This window comes from Salvelinus namaycush, chromosome 40 (assembly GCF_016432855.1).
Source record: "Salvelinus namaycush isolate Seneca chromosome 40, SaNama_1.0, whole genome shotgun sequence".
In the NCBI taxonomy this organism is placed as follows: domain Eukaryota; kingdom Metazoa; phylum Chordata; class Actinopteri; order Salmoniformes; family Salmonidae; genus Salvelinus; species Salvelinus namaycush.
In genome coordinates, this window is record NC_052346.1 from 4,427,618 (window position 1) to 4,450,253 (window position 22,636).

The 22,636-nt window shown below is 43.2% G+C and overlaps 1 protein-coding gene across 5 annotated transcripts in view; it reads right to left on the bottom strand.

Moving 5' to 3' along the window:
- Positions 1-6,063: 6,063 nt before the first annotated feature.
- Positions 6,064-22,636, bottom strand: part of itsn1 (intersectin 1 (SH3 domain protein)) — a 64,636-nt gene continuing 48,063 nt past the window's right edge. For 2 of the 5 annotated variants that reach the window (XM_038979815.1, XM_038979813.1), the window contains 16 exons: positions 19,994-20,076; positions 19,323-19,489; positions 18,899-19,066; positions 18,389-18,587; positions 17,511-17,705; positions 13,745-13,866; positions 13,188-13,294; positions 12,726-12,909; positions 12,214-12,312; positions 11,462-11,629; positions 11,038-11,250; positions 10,482-10,603; positions 10,313-10,395; positions 9,657-9,740; positions 8,929-9,102; positions 6,064-8,706 (listed from right to left, as the gene is read on the bottom strand). In XM_038979815.1, coding sequence (XP_038835743.1) covers positions 8,558-8,706; positions 8,929-9,102; positions 9,657-9,740; positions 10,313-10,395; positions 10,482-10,603; positions 11,038-11,250; positions 11,462-11,629; positions 12,214-12,312; positions 12,726-12,909; positions 13,188-13,294; positions 13,745-13,866; positions 17,511-17,705; positions 18,389-18,587; positions 18,899-19,066; positions 19,323-19,489; positions 19,994-20,076 — 2,317 coding nt within the window. In that variant the 3' untranslated portion in view covers positions 6,064-8,557. The remainder of the gene's footprint in view (positions 8,707-8,928; positions 9,103-9,656; positions 9,741-10,312; positions 10,396-10,481; positions 10,604-11,037; positions 11,251-11,461; positions 11,630-12,213; positions 12,313-12,725; positions 12,910-13,187; positions 13,295-13,744; positions 13,867-17,510; positions 17,706-18,388; positions 18,588-18,898; positions 19,067-19,322; positions 19,490-19,993; positions 20,077-22,636) is intronic. The other 3 variants (XM_038979818.1, XM_038979817.1, XM_038979816.1) reach the window with 3 other exon arrangements.

The window sequence follows — 22,636 nt, forward strand, 5'->3', positions numbered from 1 at the left end:
CTAATAATTGACATAATGCGTTTTATATTTCTGATGCATTGACTACTTTTTAAACAAAGAAGTGAAGGAGACTACCCATACTAAAACATATAAAAAAAAATTTTTTAAGATGGTTATTGGTCAGATTTAAAAGACAAGAGTGAAGATAATTTTGCAGACCAATCATCTAACTTGGGCCCTGAAAAGAGAAAGAAAAGACACACTGTACACTGTGAAATCTATGCTCCTAAATGAAGATGTACATTCTGGATATAAAGTGCATCACAGATTATCAAAGGATAGTAGAACGTGTACCGAGACTGACCTGACTCTTTAAATGTAATTTAAACTTACAACCAAATCTTACCAAAATTAACAAAGGACGGATACTTATGAACACACAATTGACTCACCAGGGAACTTAAAATCGGGGAACTCAGTGAGGTCACCACCCCCATACAACCGCTGTAGTTTGGCCATCTCCTCCGACAGTGCTTTCTCATACTTATCCACCAAGCCCCCAGAGGCTCTGATATCAAATCAAATGTTATTTGTCACATGCGCCGAATACAACAGGTGTAGACCTTACAGTGAAAAGCTTACTTACAAGCCCTTAACCAACAATGCAGTTTTAAGAAAATACCAACAAAAAAAGTAAGAGATAAGAATAACAAATAGTTAAAGAGCAGCAGTAAATAACAATAGTGGGGCTATATACAGGGGGGTACCGGTACAGAGTCAATGTCAATGTCAACCGGTGTCGAGGTAAGTGAGGTAATATGTACATGCAGTTAGAGTTATTGAAGTGACTATGCAAAGATAATAACAGAGAGTAGCAGCAATGTTCCGGGGGGGGTAGGCAATGCAGATAGTCTGGGTAGCCATTTGATTGGTTGTTCAGGAGTCTTATTGTTCGGGGGGGTAGAAGCTATTTAGGAGCCTCTTGGACCTAGACTTGGCACTCCGGTACCGCTTGCCGTGCGATAGCAGAGAGGACATCTATGACTAGGTTGGCTGGAGTCTTGGCAATTTTTAGGGCCTTCCTCTGACACCGCCTGGTATAGAGGTGCTGGATGGCAGGAAGCTTGACCCCAGTGATGCACTGGGCCATACGTACTATCTTATGTAGTGCCTTGCGGTCAGAGGCCGATATGTTGCCATAACAGGCAGTGATGCAACCCGTCAGGATGCTCTCGATGATGCAGCTGTAAAACCTGTTGAGGATCTGAGGACCCATGCTAAATCATTTCAGTCTCCTGAGGGGGAATAGGTTTTGTCATGCCCTCTTCACGACTGTCTTGGTGTGCTTGGACCAGGTTAGTTTGTTGGTGATGTGGACGCCAAGGAACTTGAAGCTCTCAACCTGCTCCACTACAGCCCCGTCGATGAGAATGGGCGCTTGCTCGGTCCTCCTTTTCCTGTAGTCCACAATCATCTCCTTTGTCTTGATCACGTTGAGGGAGAGGTTGTTGTCCTGGCACCACATGGTCAGGTCTCTCCTACCACTGTTGTGTCATCAGCAAACCTAATGAGGGTGTTGGAGTCGTGCCTGGCCGTGGAGTCATGAGTGAACATGGAGTACAGGAGGGGGCTGAGCACGCACCCCTGAAGGGGCCCCGTGTTGAGGATCAGCATGGTGGATGTGTTGATACCTACCCTTACCACCTGGGGGCGACCCGACAGGAAGTCCATGATCCAGTTGCAGAGGGAGGTGTTTAGTCCCAGGGTCCTTAGCTTAGTGATGAGCTTTGAGGGCACTCTGGTGTTGAACGCTGAGCTGTAGTCAATGAATAGGATACTCACGTAGGTGTTCCTTTTGTCCAGGTGGGAAAGGGCAGTGTGGAGTGCAATAGAGATTGCATCATCTATGGATCTGTTTGGGTGGTATGCAAATTAGAGTGGGTCTAGGGTTTCTGGGATAATGGTGTTGATGTGAGCCATGACCAGCCTTTCAAAGCATTTCATGGCTACAGACGTGGGTGCTACGGGTCGGTAGTCATTTAGGTAGGTTACCTTAGTCTCCTTGGGCACAGGGACTATGGTGGTCTGCTTGAAACATGTTGGTATTACAGACTCAGACAGGGAGATGTTGAAAATGTCAGTGAAGACACTTTTTCTGGATTTTTTCTTTCCTATTTTTTTTTAAGGGGTGGATCAGCTTTAATATTGCGGATAAATTGTTGCTTCCATCAATGTAATTGTCTGCATCATTTCCAATCCCCCATATATTTTTGGTAAATATATATAGTGAAGACACTTGCCAGTTGGTCAGCGCATGCTCGCAGTACTCGTCCTGGTAATCCGTCTGGCCCTGCGGCCTTGTGAATGTTGACCTGTTTGAAGGTCTTACTCACATCGGCTGCAGAGAGCGTGATCACACAGTCGTCCGGAACAGCTGATGCTCTCATGCATGTTTCAGTGTTACTTGCCTCGAAGCGAGCATAGAAGTTATTTAGCTCATCTGGTATGCTCGTGTCACTGGGCAGCTCTCGGCTGTGCTTCCCTTTGTAGTCTGTAATAGTTTGCAAACCCTGCCACATCCGACGAGCGTCGGTGCCGGAGTAGTAAAATTTGATCTTAGTCCTGTAATGATGCTTTGCCTGTTTGATGGTTCGTCAGATGGCATAGCCGGATTTCTTATAAGCTTCTGGGTTAGAGTCCCGCTCCTTGAAGCGGCAGCTCTACCCTTTAGCTCAGTGCGAATGTTGCCTGTATTCCATGGCTTCTGGTTGGGGTATGTACGTATGGTCACTGTGGGGACGATGTCCTCGATGCAATAATTGATAAAGCCAGTGACTGATGTGGTGTACTCCTCAATGCCATCGGAAGAATCCCGGAACATATTCCAGTCTGTGCTAGCAAAGCAGTCCTGTAGTTTAGCATCTGCTTCATCTGACCACTGTTTTATAGACTGAGTCACTGGTGCTTCCTGCTTTAATTTTAGCTTGTAAGCAGGAATCAGGAGGATAGAATTATTGTCAGATTTGCCAAATGGAGGGTGAGGGAGAGCTTTGTACACGTCTCTGTGTGTCGAGTAAAGGTGGTCTATACATTTTTTTCCTCTGGTTGCTCATTTAACATGCTGATAGAAATGAGGTAAAACGGATTTAAGTTTCCCTGCATTAAAGTCTCCGGCCACTAGGAGCGCCATCTCTGGATGAGCGTTTTCCTGTTTGCTTATGGCCGTATACAGCTCATTGTGCGCGGTTTTAGTGCCAGCATCGGTCTGTGGTGGTATGTAGACAGCTACGAAAAATACAGTTGAAAACTCTCTAGGTAGATAGTGTGGTCTACAGCTTATCATGAGATACTCTACCTCAGGTTAGCAAAACCTCAAGACTTCTTTAGATATCATGCACCAGCTGTTGTTCACATATATGCATAGGCCCCCGCCCCGTGTCTTACCAGAGGGTGCTGTTCTGTCCTGCCGATGGAGTGTATAACCCGCAAGCTGTATGTTCTTAATGTCATCGTTCAGCCACGACTTGGTGAAACATAAGATATTACAGTTTTTAATGTCCCGTTGGTAGGATATACGTGCTTTCAGCTCGTCCCATTTATTTTCCAGCGATTGAACATTAGCTAGCAATACGGATCGCAAGGGCAGATTAGCAACTCATCGCCTGATCCTCGCAAGGCACCCTGATCGTTTCCCACTAAATCTCAGTTTCCTTCTCCAGGGAATCATGGGGATCTGGGCCTGGTCGGGTGTCTGTAGTAGTATATCCCTCCCGTCCGACTCATTGAAGAAGAACTCTTCATCCAGTTTGAGGTGAGCAATCGCAGTTCTGATGTCCAGAAGCTCTTTTCGGTCATAAGAGACGGTAGCATCAACATTATGTACTAAACAAGTTACGAACAACACGAAAAAACAAACAAAATAGCATGGTTGGTTAAGAGCCGATAAGACGGCAGTCCAAGCGCCATCGTTCCAAGGCTGGGTAAATCAGGGAGTGTTGGGGTTGGAAGATGGAAAGAAGTGATGAAAACATGGTGAGACATGAGGAATCAAAGAGACGTTGTAGAAAATCTACACCGCCTTTCAAAATTGTCACCTTTTGTTGCCTTATAGCCTGGAATTAAAATGGCTGGGAATAGTTTATTATTCCATTGATCTATACATCCTACCCCACAACTTCCAAGTGAAACAAATATTCAGATTTATATTTATTTATGTCAACAAGAACAAAAAAGGAAATAGCTTGGTTGGGTAAGTGTCCACCCCCTTGTAATAGCAATCCTAAATTAGCTCAGGTGTAACCAATCACCTTCAAAATCACACACCAAGTTAATTGGCCTCCATCTGTTAAATTGTAGTGATTAACATGATTTCAGGACTCATTCAGCAGTTCATGTGGGTTCCCTCTGCTGGGTAGTGAATTGCAAAGCAAACACTCAACCATGAGCATGAAGGAGCTTTCAAAAGAACTCTGGGACAAAGTAGTGGAAAGGCGAAGATCAAGGGATGGGTATAAACATATTTCAAAGGCCTTTAATATCCCCTGGAGCACAGTCAAGACGATTATTAAGAGGTGGAAGTTGTATGGCAGCACTAAGACCCTGCTTAGATCAGTCCGTCCCCAGTGGTGTAAAGTACTTAAGAATACTTTAAAGTACTATTTAAGTCATTTTTGGAGTATCTGTACTTTACTATTTATATTTACAACTTTTTTTTATATTGACAACTTTTACTTCACTATGTTCCTAAAGAAAATAATGTACTTTTTATTCCATACATTTTCCCTGATACTCAAAATTACTCGTTAAAAATGGTGCAATTCATCAAAGAACATCCCTGGTCATCCCTACTGCCTCTGATCTGGCGGACTCACTAAACACATATGCTTCATTTGTAAGCGTTGGCGTGTGCCCCTGGCTATCTGTACATTTAAAAAACAAGAAAATGGTGCTGTTTAAAAAAAAATATTAGGCATTTGAAATCCTTTTACTTTTGATACTTAAGTATACTTTAGCAATGATTTACTTTTGATTCTGAAGTATATTTAAAACCAACAACTTTTATACTTATACTCTAGTATTTTCCTTGGTGACTTTCACTTTTACTTGAGTCATTTTCTATTAAGGTATCTTTACTTTTACTCAAGTATGACAATTGGGTACTTTTCCTCCCAATGGCCATCCCGCCAAACTGGATGACAGAGGAAGTAGGAGACTGATCAGAGGCTACCAAGAGTCCATTAGCAACTTTGAAAGAGCTACACACTTTTATAGCCAAGCCTGGTCAAAGTGTGCATGTGACAACTACAGTGCATTTGTAAAGTATTCAGACCCCTTGACTTTTTCCCCATTATGTTACGTTACAGCCTTATTCTAAAAGGTTAGCAAAACCTCAAGACTTCCTTAGATATCACGCACCAGCTGTTGGAACATAGTAAATAGGAATTTCAACGTCATAGCCTCAGCCGGTGGTAACTTGTGGAACTTTAACCATTCAGCTTCCAGAATTAGACCCACTCAAAGAGACTACTAGGCTAACAACTGTAGCAAGCTTAGACGTCAAGCCAAAAGGACTTACACTGAAATATGGTGAAATACTTGGTAATAAACGGAGAACATTGCAAACAATTCTATTTGTTTACATTACTACCTTGAATGAGCAATCACAGAATGCCATCTAAACGGAAACAAATGTGAAAACAAATTTAGTTCCACCCTATTACCTCAAAAGAACGAAATGACTAAAATGTCACACATCAAGACATTCTCAGTTTCAATGTGAAATATATGCAAGTCCTACACAAAAACAATACATATTGCTATTTCAACGTCAAACTCCACCAAATCCAGCGAAGTTCTGTTGCCCCAAACATTCCTTGCATAACAAAATTGCACCCTGCTGAAACACCAGCCCCTTCAAATCATCAAGGTTACTGCTTTAACATGAATGATACGTTCAATGTACAAACCTTTCAGGCACCGACTGAAGTGAACGCTATCCATGAGGCCCATATTATGGAAAAGTAATATATGGCGGTAAATTCCAAAACATTTAAGTATATTTTGTATGAAATAAGTACTTACAAAGTTTGTAAATTAAGGCTACAAACCAAACATACATCAAACTCCTTGGTCCAATCAAATTTTATTTTCAACATTTAAGACAATACACTTCTCATACATTGATAACAATACATTGTCATCAACATTCTTCTACGGTAGTTGTTGTAATATATTACTTATACTCCTTTCAAATAGTTCAACATATTCACATACTGTACTTTATCAGTTAAGACTTTGCTCATTAAAAAGAATAGAGACCATCACTGGTTTTAGAGTGAACATTAAAAAGGGTACTACTGTGGGGTAACCGGGAAGGAGTAGAGGTACAGGTCGCACGCTATAGGGAAATGACTAGTCATAATCTAAGTCCTCCAACTTGAACAGAGACCCAAGCACAAACCCAAAGCACTCGAGAATAGTAAGTTCATGTTACACACTCACTCACTCCTAGACATAAGGAACACAGGCTCTGCAAAAGCAGTTCTCCTTGACCACTTTCACTAACACGGCAGTGGAATTTCACTAGTATTTGTACATTATCTACATGGACACATAGCTGGTAACAACAACATACATTAAACTAACATTAGACAAACTATGCTAACATTGTCAGACTTAACAGACTGAAGTCAGTCGTCTCCGCTGCCTTTGGATATCCTTGTACGTCTCCTTTCGAACGCGGAACCCAAGATAATGGGAGGGTCATAATAAAGAACGAAATAACAGAGAAGACAATATGAAAGATTCAAATGGTCTCATACCTCAGAGTAGATTGCATATTGCAGCAACCTGGAGGCTGATATTTCCCTTTTGTCTGAATTGTCTTTCTTAACGTCAATAAATATGTAATACAGTGTTGTTCAACTGAACACAGTGCCACACAAAACTCAAAAAAAATCCTGTTCTCTTGCAAAGGAAATATATTAATTTGAGACCCAAATTGAATGAACCTGAAATGCCTCCTCTTCACAAACAGTTACAGTATTGGCCGAATATGTCCATCAGAACAAAGCCTGACCTCAGTCTCCAAAACAAAAACACCTACAAAATGGCTTTCCAACACATAAATATAGCACTCTATATTAAATGGTGCTTTTTTGCCGTACGAAAAAATGTAATTAAAAACAACCAAAATATACATACAAAACGTGAAGATATGAATGCGTTGAAAATAACAGAATTTTTCGGAACCAGTACAAAAACATTCCTGACATCACCGTATGATTCTTCTAACCATCGAAAAACAAATGATTTGTAGTACATTGGTACTCATCATCTTGGCCTACGCTGCAAATGTAACTAGAAATCGGCACTCATTTACACATCATTTAGAAAACAGGAAATCTGCTCTTCAATTCCCCTCAAACCGTACAACAATATGTTTTGGGCTAAGCCAATTTGATAGACAATATATCAGTGTGTACTTTCGTACAGTACTTCTGTAATGCCTCAAATACACCCAAACATTTCGTCTGGCCTTTCATTTGAATTTCCAATCTAAAACACAACGCTCAATATGTGGAACATATGTAAAGATTACTGATAGCTTCATTTTCATTCTCAGCATACTAACAGTTCTTTAATTCCTCAACACATTTTTCCAAAGTGTTCTCACCAAACCTTTGAGGGTATATCACAAAGTATATCTCTCCTCCTCACATTCACTTATGTACTGTACCTGCTTTTGTACCCTTGTCTCAAACAGACGTACACGGAAAAGAATACATAACTCGAAACCTGGGTCACGTTTGAACGAAAGAAATACAAGCGGAGATGTTCCAGCTAATACAACCAGGGGTATTATTAGACAGGCTTCAGACACGCTTTTGAAATGGTCCGACCTGCAATGACATAATAGCCGTATGTTTATAAACATGAACACAGTGTCAAAGGTTATATGGGAGGTTACCGTATGTTTTCACAGGGATGGCACAACAACAGTGTGGTCACCTGGGTGGTGTTCATTAAGGCCACACAACGGAGGGCGTTTTAAAACGTTTTGCAACGTAAAATGAAAATGAACGTTTATTATTGGACAAGGGAGTCTCGCCCGGTTTGTCTGTTTTTTCCCACTTGTTGACTAATGAACACGCCCCAGGTGTTAATGCCACAGGGTGGGCTCTTTAAGATATACAGTGCATAAGCAATGATCATATGTGTTGTTCAAACATTTCTCTACAGTATATCATGTCTCAAAGGTTCATTGCGTTATAAGACGGCCTTTGAGATTTTATATTAGCTGTGGAATGCTTCATAATTTTGTTCAACCAACTAATAGTGGAATCATGATATCATATATACACCATAATGATACAAATCATAAAGAGGAAAAAAAAACACACCATAATTAAAACCCTTCTGCAGACATTCATTCACACAGTCACACGTGCGCACGCACACACACACACTGGAGTGTGGGGCTGGGCCGTTGCGGATTGTCACTAGAGCTTGGTGAGTCTTCGGGCAGGGGTAACGGGGTTTGGGGGGGAGTGTACAGTATATGGGTGTTAGGCTGGGTTAGGCTGAGCTGAGCAGGGCTGGGTTGAACTGGGATGGGCTAGGGCTCCTCGAAGAGCTGCAGGTCCAGTCGTACGACAATCTCTCCTGTGGGCACCTCGTGGAGCAGCAGCCTCTTGGTGATGGGCCCTTTGGAGCCCTGGTCCTTCTTAATGTCCGCCAGACGGATCTCTGTCCTGCCTAGGAAATCTACAGACAGGACAGACAAGTAATGAGGGTTCAATACAAGGTTGTCACACCATATATTGTGATATATTCTATCGCATGACAGCACACTGAATCAAAAAGGCCTCGTCAATAAAAAGCTGTTTGTGTGTGTGTGTATATAAGCTTGCGTGTGCACAGTCTCACCGTAGCCTTTTTAAACAGAGTGTTATTCTGGTGTGTGTGTGTGTTAGCCCGCAGCCTCACCGTCAGGAGAGAATTGGTCCCTCTCAAACACGGTGACACACAGCACGTCCTGCTCCAGGTCCTTGATGAAGAACTGACAGTTGGAGTTCCACTTGGGGTTGAGCGTGTCCTGCAGGGTCTTGGTGATGTGGCACTGGGAACCCATCGTCACCTCGCAGTATGGGTTGCTCTTACCTGAGAAGAGATCACTTAGGGTTGCAAAATTCCGCTCACTTTCCCCAAATCCACTGGTTTGAAAGAAATCCCGGTTGAAGAATTCCAAGTTGGAGGATTCCCTCCATGCTTATTCCCTCCTGATTCCTAAACACTCAAACTGGGATTTCTGGAATTTTACAACCAAAAAATTCCAGAATTTTACAACCCAATAACAGATTGGCACAGTTGTATAGACGTTTAGAATAGACCAATATGGGTATTCCTCCACAAAATAGTATTTTAAATCTTCCACATACTTGTGCTCGATTAAGCTGGCCTGGTGAAATGGAACCAATGGAATAGTCCCAAAAGGGCAAACACCACCCATCTGGCATTGCAGGCAGGCTCAAAATACTATTTGAACCCCTGCATGTACTGTTAACACTATCATTCTTCTCCTGTGTACTGAACAGCAATCGACACATGTATTAAAAGGTGGCGTGTGTCACTCTCTCGTGTCAGAGACACACAGATAAAGTGTTGAGATCAACCTCAGGTCTGGGTGTGGCAGGGGGTCATCTCTAGGGACTTACCGTGGGAGCGGCAGGGCTTCAGCTCGATGCCCTCCACAATGTTTACCATCAGCCGGCCGATGCCCGTGGCCCTCTGTGAGCGAACTGCATCGAGACAGACACAAACGTAATGGTCAGAGGCAGACCGAAACGTAATGGTCTGAGACAAACACACGGCAAAGTCAGAGGAGACAAAGCCAGCATGAAAACACTCAGTTGTCATGAGAGATAGTTTGGTAACACTTTACATGAAGTTGGTCTTATACCTGTGTACTAACACAGTACATACAATAAAAACCAAAATCGTTGTTAGCTAGTTACCGGCTTCTTAGTGAAATTAAGCCGTTTTTGTTAAAAGTGGAATAAGTAGTCACTATTCCTCAAGTATAACACAGAAATCACTCAACTCCACAATTCCCACACTACTATGTAGCAACATTTTCATAAAATGTTACTAGCATAAATACAAGGTTACAAAGATATAAGGGGTTCACTTCAAGTAATAATACAAAGTACTTACATAGAGCTTATATGCAACCCAAAAATGCTCAAAAAGACACTCCTATAAAGTGTTACCAACAGTGCTTTTGAGACCATGGTCTGGGAGGTTAGGTGACAAAGCTGTCCCTCCCAGACACAGTGGACCTACAGAGGAGCAGAGAGACAGACTGTTATACCCAGGTAGGCCTTCTCCCTCTTCTTCTTCTCTGTCTCGATGAAGAGCTCCGAAGCTGCCTTGATCTTCTGCACCCAAGCAGTCCTGCATGAGTCATCACAACAAGGTCAAAAGAAAGCCTTGGCTGTGTGTGTGTGTGTGTGACTGCATGCATACGTCTGTGTGTGTACCTCTCGTTGATGCTCTCTGCCCGGATGGTGTAGACCCTGTCGATGTGGGAGATGTGGAAGATGGGCTCGTCTCCCGAGGGATCTGTTGGCAGCTTCACCAACACCTCGTTCAGGAAGATGGGCTGTAGCGGGGGTCAGAGGTCACAACTTCAGAACTTCTGGGGTGCATCGCAATGATATCTCGTCTCGTTCCTGAAGTGCGCACTCATTTACTACATCCCATAAATCTAAAAGCACGGGATTGGTACATGTTTGGGCTAGAGGGAATTTCCACAATATTTCTTATACAGGTAATTTAATTTCGAATCAGTGAAGAGAAGTGAACAAATGTACAGGAAGGAGAGATAATTGGGATGTAGCCATGGTCTTGAACATGCCACAAAACAGCCATACTACTGTACTTGGGGATTTGTACGGCAAATCAGACACCCATGACCCACTCAAAACCTCACACGATCCAAATTTGTGTCACGACCCACAAGTTGAGAATTGCTGCCCTATAGGGTGCCATTTGGGACGCGGACAATGTGTAGGTTGGTGAGAGGAGAGTACTTACGGTCTTGTACATGCGGTACTGCAGGTGGGACTTGGCACTGAACACCTTGTCGCAGCCCGAGAAGCCCAGGGGCTTGATGATCTGAGTCAGGAGGAGGAAGTCGTTGAATAGGAAGCCGTACAGCTCCTTGTTGCTCTTGGCCTTGTAGAGTTTGCCGCTGTGCAGGAACTTGCGCGGGCCCAGGCAGTTGGTCACCGAGTTGAACACGAGTTGCTAAAAGAAAAAAGGCCAAGTGAGTGAGTTGGGAGTTGAGTCTGTGTTCACGGTGTGTAAATGTGTCAATTGTGTGTGTATTTTTGTGTAAACAAGTACATGTTCCTGTGTTTTTCATTGTGTTTTATTTGACCATTATTTAACCAGGCGAGTCAGTTAAGAATTATTATATATATTTTTTTAAATAATGATTTGTGTGTGTTTGTGTTACCTCAGACAGCCCCTCACACTGGACGTGGGCCTGGATCCACTCCAGCCGGTCAGAGTTCTCCTTCTCCCTGACACCCTCGTTGACCTGGGAACACAGCTCCTCAGCCTTCTCCAGAGCCTGCTTCAGATGGCTATGGTCCGGGTGAGCCTCCGGAGTATTCTCTAGGATCTGAGCCGTATCACACATAGTTAGATAGTCAATTCCAGTGTGTGTGTGTGTATATCAGTTAAATGTTCTATTTATTTAACCCTTATTTTATCAGGTAGGTTTACTGAGAACACATTCTCATTTACAGCAACAACCTGGGGAATAGTTACATGGGAGAGGAGGGGAATGAATGAGCCAATTGGAAGCTGGGGATGATTAGGTGGCCATGATGGTATGTGGGCCAGTATGTGGGCCAGATTGGGAATTTAGGACACTGGGGTTAACACCCCTAATTTTACAATAAGTGCCATTGGATCTTTAGTGACCACAGAGAGGCAGGGCATCCGTTTAACGTCCTATCAGAAAGACAGCACCCTACACAGGGCAATGTCCCCAATCACTGCCCTGGGGCATTGGGATATATATTTTAGACCTGAGGAAAGAGTGCCTCCTAATGGTCCTCCAACACCACTTCCAGCAGCATCTGGTCTAGCATCCAGGCACCGACCCGCTTAGCTTCAGAGGCTGTGGTCAGGCTTTTCAATCACATACACTTTATTCGGATGGTGGGAAGAGTGGGTGTGAGAAAACATGTGTGCACATACATTTTTGATGATGAGGGGGTAGCGCGTCACCCTTTGCATGGGTTTGAGGAGGAAGCTGGAGAGGGGCATTCCCTTACAACCTGGGTCCATGGCCAGTCTCTGTAGGGGAGAGGAAACACTATCACTATCAGATATCAGCGTAGAACCTAATAACACTCACATATGAATATATATACACAGGAATCACGTTGAATCAGTCCCAACCTAGTGCTGTGGCTCGGCTACCCTCAAATAAGAAAGTATACTGACGCTATATTAGCGCAAGTCTAGTCTTGCGGTGTCAGACATCGCGCGAAGAAACCAAGAACGGCTGGAGTCGAGGCTATTCACAGCCAACCAAACAAGGGGTATGAACAAACTGAATGTGCACGAGACACTAGGGACCAATAAAAGTTCAATACAAATTAGTCAAACATAGAGCTCTGGTCAACAGTTGTGCACTATATAGGGAATAAGGTTCCATTTGAGATGGTGACGCAGGCAAAGCGTACTTTACGGCCTTTCTCCATTACCTTGACAAAGTCTTTGAACTCGGGCACCTCGTCGGTCTTCTGCTGGATGAGCGTGGCCCCGTTGAGCTGGCAGCTGCAGAAGCGGATGTAGGGCTGCATGTGGGGCAGCTGGGCCGTCAGGATGTCTCCAATCATCTTCACTGGCATGCGCTCGCCCGACATCTTCTTCCTAACCCTCAGAGCCCTGGTGATGGGGGACAGGAGGAAGGGGGCAGAAGAGAATGGGACAATTGGTGCGTCTGGTTATAGTTTTAACTATGTTCTGAAGCTGTACAGTGTTTGTTTACAAGAATCAATGGCAAAATATCATTACTTTGAAAGTGTACAAATGGATGTACCAATCCCAGAATGCCCCTTTAAGCCACGAGTCATGAAGACCCACAGGAAATCAGCTGCTATCCACCATATAGCTAGTTAAACTATAGTTATGACAACAGGACCAGAGGTGGCTAGGGGGCGTACTTGAGCAGCTTGATGTTACACATGATGAGCTCCTTCCAGTTGACGAAGATCATGGCCACCTCTTTCTCTGTCAGAAGCTCCGACTCCAGCAGAGGCTTCTGAAAGACCTGGCGAGCAAACGTTGACGCAATGTTAACACAAACATTCCGGAAACGTTTGCATGTAACGCAGATAGGGCAGAGTGTGTATGCTTGGACTGCATGTGTGATCATGTTACCATGTAGTGAAAATAATAATAAATATATACACATATACACATATACATATATGTATTTATTATTTAATATATATTTATTATTACACACACACACATTTGAATATGGGGCGGCAGGAAGCCTAATGATTAGAACGTTGGGCCAGTAACTGAAAGGTTGCTAGATTGAATCCCCGAGCTGACAAGGTAAAAATCTATCGTTCTGCCCCTGAACAAGGCAGTTAACCCACTGTTCCCCGATAGGCCGTCATTGTAAATAAGAAGTTGTTCATAACTGACTTGCCTAGTTAAACAAAGGTAAAAAAAAATACAAATAAATAAATATATATATAAATATGGCTACCTCGGTGACGAGCTGCAGGTCATTGACATAGTTCTCCTCGGTGACGATGAGCTCATGCGTGTAGCCCTGTCTCTTCCTCTCAACGGGGGTCAGCATGTCCAGCAGGTGCAGGTCAGCGCACCCTGTGGAACAGGACAACAGCTTCGATCAGCTCCCCTCTGTCACTCAAACACCAACAGCCAATCAGAACACAATCTCAATGACCCATCTCTCAAACAAACTTCCACAGAAAGCCAATGGCTGGCTCTTTGGACTTTCTGTCTTTAGAGTTCTAGGCATGTAGACTGACACCTGAACAAATCATTGAAATAAACAATATACACTACAAAACACTTCCCTGGAAAAAATAAAATAAAAATGTATTTAGAAGGTGTAGGGTAAAAGGGTCTTCACCTCAAAAGCCAGGCAAACATCATACATACAAATAAAACAAGTTGAAAGTATAATTCTTTAGAGCCTTGTAATTGACATTTTCCCCAGAGTTATCTACAAAAGGAATAAAAATAACACACAAAACATGTCTTAAAGCAAACATGCTTTGAAAAGAAATGGTGGTAGGTCTCTTGCTCAAGTAAACAAACCTTTTGATTTTTAAAATCAGTAAATAAAAAAAACACAAGTCCACCGTTGCCATTGAGCTTTTTAATCATTATACACGTCATTTTCTATATTAAAGACAGCATGACACTTTTTTATTAAAGCTGACTTGTTTGTACACATTTTTCAATTTGTACATTCATTTCTGATAAAATGCTTCAGGAACCAAGTGTAACGATTACATTTTGGATTTGTTGTTGATTCATAACATACCAGAAGCAATTCAGTTTATAGTCAGAGTATTGTATAGTTAGAATTTTTTTGTGCTTCTCAAACCCGAGTCAGTAACGGAGTACAAACCTCCTTGAAACTGATGGGTCTCAAAAGACACATTGGAAAGTCCAACAAACCAATCATAAAGCAGCAAACACCAATACTGTCACATAGTGGAACCAATAGGAACCAAACGGTTATATAAAAAAAGTCTGCATACAGGAATTCCATCTTTGTGTTTTAGAATTACAATAAAATTACAATACTGTTGTGACAAATGCAAACAAGATTGATATGGTACCAGTCCAATACTACTGTATGTATATATTGCTTTAAATGGATGATGCCATGCTTTTTCCTGTTGTTTGAGAAGAATAATAGTTTAAGGCCATAGCTATATAGCCCTAGAACTTGGTATTCCACTCTGTTAGAAGGACTACAAAAAAATAGCATAGTCTTAGTTTTCATATGTAAACATTGTTAAAAAGCTATTATCAGGAGGGTATTCTTTTCATATTTAGTATGTTCATATTCAGCTGAATCACAGTTCTTTTCAATAGGATTTTCTTGACAAAATAACCGCGGAAAAGGTCAAACTAAATGGACATGTTGCTTCAGATTTTTACAAATGGCAACTGCATAAACCGGTAAAAATAACTTCAGGAGGGAAGGGGAAAAAATACAATACTACATAACCATATATATTTAAAACACTATGCACTATAATTGCATTAATTTATAAAAAATAGACTGTCATGGGGATATAGAGTTGTCCAACTTGTAGAAATTACACTTCAATTGAAATTGAATCTAGGAGAAAACATGTAAACCAACTCATGAATACGAAACACCCCATCTACTCTGAATAATACATAGTTCTGAGACGACAAGAATTGACTTGCTGAGGATATAACATCCTTACTTACTTTGTGTGTGCCACTCAAATCACACGATTACAAGTCTGTGCATACTGTGTGTGTACATTCCCCTCTCCACTTGTGCCGGCTGTGCATTATTTGGTTTGCGTCGATCATAACCCCGTTTCACAAAACACTACAGCACAAAGTAAACACCCCAGCACCTCCAAACAACAAGACTCATCCAAAGAACGTTTAGTATGAACATAAAAAAACACTGCTAGATGTGAGTGGATAAATGGACAGGTTCAGTCCCGCCCATAGGTTTGACAGACAGCTTCTCTGTCCACTGTATGAGCTGGCTTTGGGGCAGGGGTGGTCTGGATGTAAGCTACAGTAAATGTAATAAGCTCTCCCTCCATCCTATAACGTGACCCATGTGTGTTTCGGTGACCTTTGAACCCCTAGATTAGTCAATTAGACAGGTTGCTCATGATGAACCAATCCCGGGCCCAGTCGGACAACCAACCCACCACCCATTCCCCTAACCCTTCGGTTTGTGCAGATCTGTAAGACGTAAGCAATGTGATTACAACCGATCCCGTTTCCTTCAGATCTGCAAACTGAAGGGGTTTGGGCAAGGGGAAAGGGGCTTGGGGTTGTCTTTCGGGCCAGGCCCCGGTTGTTTGGGTGGCCCGTCTGATGCTGTGTGTCATGAATAGTGGGTCTTTCTGTGGAGCTGTGGGTCGGATGGGGGAGGGGTTAGTAAGGGAGGGGAGGGAGAAGCTTAACGTCAAAAAGGAAGCCCTTTGACTCATTAGTATTTCTAAATAAATAGACCAAATCCGTGGTGCGGTGATAAAAAATGCAGAATGATAAAAAAAAGCAGAATGTCTAAATCTACCCAAAAAAATCTGCGTTCACAGAAAGCCACAAATGGACCCACTATCCAGTCTCCCATTCATATGACCACTTCAAGTAGTTATTTTTTTCAATTTCCTAAAAAAAACATTGAAATGTTTCGATTAATAATAAATGTTAAATTTGTTTAAGTATATTGTTTAAAGAATAAACGGTGTAGGATAAGGAAGCTGCTTGGCAATTTTGGCGAATGCGTCTAACAGTTCGAATATAAGGAGGTAACGGCCTGCTCTCTGCAGCTTGACTCTTCTAGCCCACAAGGCCAGGTGGTTATCATGTGGCAGTCACATGATCGGGGTGGCTGCATCTCCCATCATCCCGCGGGGGCAGTGTTTAGGGGATAGTGGGTCTCTTTGAGGACTTTCAAGGCTGAGTGGGAATGGGCAACATATGAGTCCTAGAAAGAGGAGGAGAACACAGCACATAAGCAAAAAACGCAAACCAAAAAACGGAAACAAACCAACAAGACAACAACAAAAGAAAGAAAAATATGCAAATACACGAGCGTGCAGAACTAAATGGACGTCGGTGGCGGACGAGTTCACGAGACGACACACAGCGTGCAGCATAACAGATGAGGTGGAGTCTAACCATGGTACAGTATGCATGAGGGATGTGGAGGGGAGGGGGCGTCTACAGGACATTGAGGGAGATGTTAGTGAGGAGGGACTGTACATACAGACACACACACACCTCTATTCAACTGAGGATGGTACATGATCTGAAAGGTCTTCAAAGAGGGGGCCCATAGGTATCAGTATGATCAGTTGCCTACAGATTATACCCTTGTCAAACACGGTCCCATTTGATTCGATTCCAGAGGTTTCCAGGGGTTTTAGTTGAAATGAATTAGGTATCGAAGAGAGTGAGAGGATACAAGAAGATCACTTCTATACAAAGCAGGAGTCCACATCGGTGTGTGTGTGTGTGTGTGTGTGTGTGTGTGTGTGTGTGTGTGTGTGTAAGAGAGAGGAAGGAATGTAGTCACAGTACTCGTTATGACCCGTGCTGGGTTGTGAGTGTGTGTGTATGTGACTGTGTGTGTGTGTGTGTGTGTGTGTGTGTGTGTGTGTGTGTGTGTGTGTGTGTGTGTGACTGTGTGTGAGAAGGGTGCAGTATGTACTCAAACTGCTGGGTGTGACAGAGAGGGAGAATTTAGTAGTAGTGTGTGCACTCACATTGTTGGCTGGGGTCTGTGTCGGTGGTCAGTTTGACGTAGTTGGAGGGGAAGAGGCCCACGGAACCGTTCAGCTCGCCTTTCCACCAATCAGGGTCCTCCCTGCTCAGCACGTTGATGATCTGGCCCTTCCCAAAGGGCAGCTCGTCATCATTCTGCGCCATGTAGTCGTACATGCCAATCACCTGACACACTGCTGGAGACACACATACAGATACAAGTGAAGGGTTAGTCAGACAATAGAAGACAATACAATAGACTTGGGCCCGTCCACAAGAAAAGGGACAAAAGGCGATGTTCTATCAAATCTGTGATACATTGTGGGTAAATTGTTAACGACTGATTGATCTAATAATTATTGGATATTAATGATGCAAAAAAGGCGATTTGTAGATCAATCAGTCGGCAATGTCGAACAAACCCCAAAAACTCTTGTTTAGGATCTGAGAGGATTGGATGGGTATTATATAGGCTACTATGGAGAAAATTCTACGTATAGCTTATCAGAGGGCAAGGTAGAGCTACGACCAAATGAATTATACCTATCCAATCCCCTCAGATCTACACAAGAGACTAGGGGTGTAGGGGCTAGGGGTTACTCCTGGACAGGACCTTAAAATGCTACTATTAATATTAGGCCCACTTCACAACACAGTCCTCTGTTACTAATAATATGAATGTTATTGTAAAATAATGTTATTATAACACAAAATAATGTAATTATCAAGGATGTTATTATACCATGAAAGAATGTTCTTGAAAAGAACGTTACTATAACTTGGAAGAATGTTATTATGACAGGAAATAATGTTATTATCAAGGACGCTATTATAACATGAAAGTACACAGAGAATGTCTGCACAAGCACAGTGTTAGTACCCGTCATATGTTGAGTCAAGGAGGGGCCCCAAGGCCCCGGCGGGCCCCCGTCAGGTCCCTGCTCCTGGCCCCTACCTGCACTGGGCATTGGCAGCTTGGGGGGTGTGGGTTCTGTGGGCGTGGTCTTACTGGTGCTAGGGCTCAGGAGCTTCACGTAGTTGGCCGGGAACCAGCCAATCTGCCGCTTCTTTCCCCGGGCCTGGACCAATGAGAGGACTTGTGAGTATGGGAGAGGCCACAGGGGCAGAGCAAGAATTTTAACAGTTAGAAACAGTCCCTTCTACTTATTTTTAAAGCAAATGTGTGGATAACAATGAATCAATGAATTTCTACATCACTGTCTATGTATAAATATCACCTTGTATATTAGTATTATATTATATATTAAGACAATTATTGGCACATCTATGTCCACATATGAATACAACTTAGCATTTAAACATCTACTACGACATTTCAAGTAAGTGTTGTTTGTTTGTGGTGAGTAGTGTTGAGAGATGGTCCTCCAACCTGCAGCTCCCCTTCCCACCAGCCCCCTGGGTTCTTCTTCCTGATGAGGATGAGCTGGCCGGGCGCCAGGGTGAGCTGCTCGGCCCCCGTGGCCGTGTACGGGGCGATGACCTGGGCTATCTCGGGCTTCTTCCCCAGGCTTCCAGTCTTCCCTGCGGGTCCCAGTCCCTAGAGGGAAGACCGAGAGCTCTGGTTTTACTGGGAGTTAAACAAGGCACACAGTTCGTGAAACGTTAGCTAACGTTGGCCAACTAACATACTCCATTTGTTTTATGTTCACCGTGAACGTCCGCTAATGTTAGGAGAGCGCTTTGGTTTTACTGGGAGAGCTGATCAGACAAACAGGACTGCATCGCAGAGTTTACAAATCGCCACACAAATACTTGACAAAGCGTGTGAGCGAGAAGCGTTTCCTAGAAGTTACCTCAGAGTCCTTGGGTTTGACGTAGTTGGAAGGGAATACCCCCGTCTTGCCCGAAACCACGCCCGTCCACCAGTCGCCCTCCTTCTTGGTGACCACGATGACGTCGCCCTGCTGGAAGGTCAGGTCGCCCTGCTCGTTGCTCTCGTAGGTGTACATGGCTATGTATTCTGGGAAACACAACATCTGAGCAACAGGGTCTGCTTATACACTTTTTTAGCTTTGTTTTCCACAGGATTTCATCTAAATAGGTAGAGTAACAGGAACATACTGTGTTCCGTGATAAACTCTGGTGTAAGTGCTCTGTTTTATATTGTATATATGGTGTGGAACAGTCTGAGAGAAAGAGTCATTTAAAGCCGAGATGCGCGATGGGTGAAACGGTGCCACTGGTTGCCCCAGGCGTATTTGTTATTGTTTTGTTTAGCTTATCAAAAGGACATGAGCGTCCAGCGTCATGGTAAAAAACAATCGTAGTACATCGTAGTGCTGTTCTATCGCACGTGCAATGAAATACAATGATGTCAGAGAAAAAAACAACAGCGTTCGTTGTTTGAAGTAATTTATTTGTTTTTGTAATATTGCAAACGGACGTGGCAGTTTCACCGCAAGGGATTCCAACTGTATGCTGAGCTGTGTGTGTGTGTGCGTGCGTGTCTAGGTCCATCACCCACCTTCTCCTGGGTCCATGGTCTTGGTAGGGGACGGGGTGGGTCTCTTCATGGTTGGGGGGCTGTCGGACGAGCCAGACTCAATGCTGCACCAGAGAGAGGGCAAACATTAACTCAGACAGCCAAGCCAGTGGCTAATATAACAATACATTCTAGATGGGGAGGGACTAAAGCCATACACAGAGAACTTGGCCATTGAGGTTTCAATAAAAAAGCATAATGATGTCACATTATTCCATGGCAGCCATGTTGCTCCCTCCTAGACAATATCAAGCAATAGTAATTGGGATTTACTCTAAAGTTGGCTGAAGTCTGTAGTCCAGGGCTGCCCCAACCCTCTTCCTGGAGATCTACCGTCTTGTAGTCCAACCCTAATTGAACATACCTGATTCTACCTATTAGTTGCTCAACAAGACCTTAACTAGAAGAATCAGGTATGCTACTTTAGGGTTGGACTGAAAACCTACAGGACGCTGTCCAGGAAGATGGTTGAGCAGCCCTGCTGAAATGTATCCTGCTGACCAGGTCACCCACGCAAAATAGGTTTTTAACCTCAAGCGTCTTTCCTGGTTGATAAGGCCGGACAAAGTTGAATTACTGTTTAACGGATGCCCCGCCTCACTTTTCTCCACACCACCAAAAAATCTAAATCAGATGTGTTATATTTTGGCCAATATATGTTTATAATGAACTGTCCGCTCTCCCTTGAGGCTTTCCCAAGTTGATGCCCAACAGCCCAAACAGCCTCAGATCACACGCTCAGATCATGTTCAAGCCTCGGATTGGACAGTGAAACACACATGCTCAAGCCTGCAGGCGTCGTGCAGATGTTTCATTTCTCTCTCATACAGTCATGGCTGAAGCCAGCACAAATTCCTACTATTTATGTGTCCAGGTTAAACGTGGGACGTCCCTCATTATAAACAAACAGTCGGTTAAATTCATGGTTATTGCATCATTTTCAGATCTATTAGAAGCGAGTAATAGACGAAACAATGTAATTTTACCAATTGACTGGCCAGAGATCAGGGCATTCATCAGCAAAGACGCAGTGCAAGCTGATAGTATTTTGGACAACCAAATTGAAGTCAAAATGATTGATGAAATCGAAGTCTGTCAGCTGTATTTGCGATTCATAACTTACATTTTACTGGTACTACCAGTAGTAGTAGGTCAACCGATAACACCACGACGGAATGCGTTTGAAGTGATGATGCGCCGCCGAGAACAGCTAGCGTGTCCAGCAAAGTACATCGCCAGTGGCACGCACACACTTTGTGCAGATCCGCAGGTGTGGGCTTTTCGTGGCAGCCAGACGAGACAATCGAAGGAGAATGCGGTGAACAAAGTTACTGGGCTTGAATTTAGTCACGCTTGATCTACAGTTGAAATCAGAAGTTTACATACACTTAGGTTGGAGTCATTAAAACTCGTTTATAAACCACTCCACAAATTTCTTGTCAACAAACTATAGTTTTGGCAAGTCGGTTAGGACATCTACTTTGTGCATGACAAGTAATTTTTCCAACAATTGTTTACAGACAGATTATTTCACTTATAATTCACTGTATCACAATCCCAGTGGGTCAGAAGTTTACATACACTAAGTTGGCTGTGCCTTTAAACAGCTTGGAAAATTCCAGAAAATTTCATCATGGCTTTAGCAGCTTCCGATAGGCTAATTGACATAATTTGAGTCAAATTGGAGGTGTACCTGTGGATGTATTTCAAGGCCTACCTTCAAACTCAGTGCCTCTTTGCTTGACATCATGGGAAAAACAAAAGAAACCAGCCAAGACCTCAGAAAACAAATTGTAGACCTCCACAAGTCTGGTTCATCCTTGGGAGCAATTTCAAAACACCTGAAGGTACCACGTTCATCTGTACAAACAATAGTACGCAAGTATAAACACCATTGGACCACGCAGCCGTCATACCGCTCAGGAAGGAGACGCATTCTGTCTCCTAGAGATGAACGTACTTTAGTGCGAAAAGGGCAAATCAATCCCAGAACAACAGCAAAGGACCTTGTGAAGATGCTGGAGGAAACAGGTACAAAAGTATCTATATCCACAGTAAAATGAGCCCTATATCGACATAACCTGAAAGGCCGCTCAGCAAGGAAGAAGCCACTGCTTCAAAACCACCAAAAAAAGCCAGACTACGGTTTGCAACTGCACATGGGGACAAAGATCGCACTTTTTGGAGAAATGTCCTCCGGTCTGATGAAACAAAAATAGAACTGTTTGGCCATAATGACCATTGGTTTGTTTGGACGAAAAAGGGGGAGGCTTGCAAGCCGAAGAACACAATCCCAACCGTGAAGCACGGGGGTGGCAGCATCATGTTGTGGAGGTGCTTTGTTGCAGGAGGGACTGGTGCACTTCAAAAAATAGATGGCATCATGAGAAAAGAAAATTATGTGGATATATTGAAGCAACATCTCAAGACATCAGTCAGGAAGTTAAAGCTTGGTCGCAAATGGGTCTTCCAAATGGACAATGACCCCAAGCATACTTCCAAAGTTGTGGCAAAATGGCTTAAGGACAACGTATTGGAGTGGCCATCACAAAGCCCTGACCTCAATCTTATAGAAAATGTGTGGGCAGAACTGAAAAAGCATGTGAGAGCAAGGAGGCCTACAAA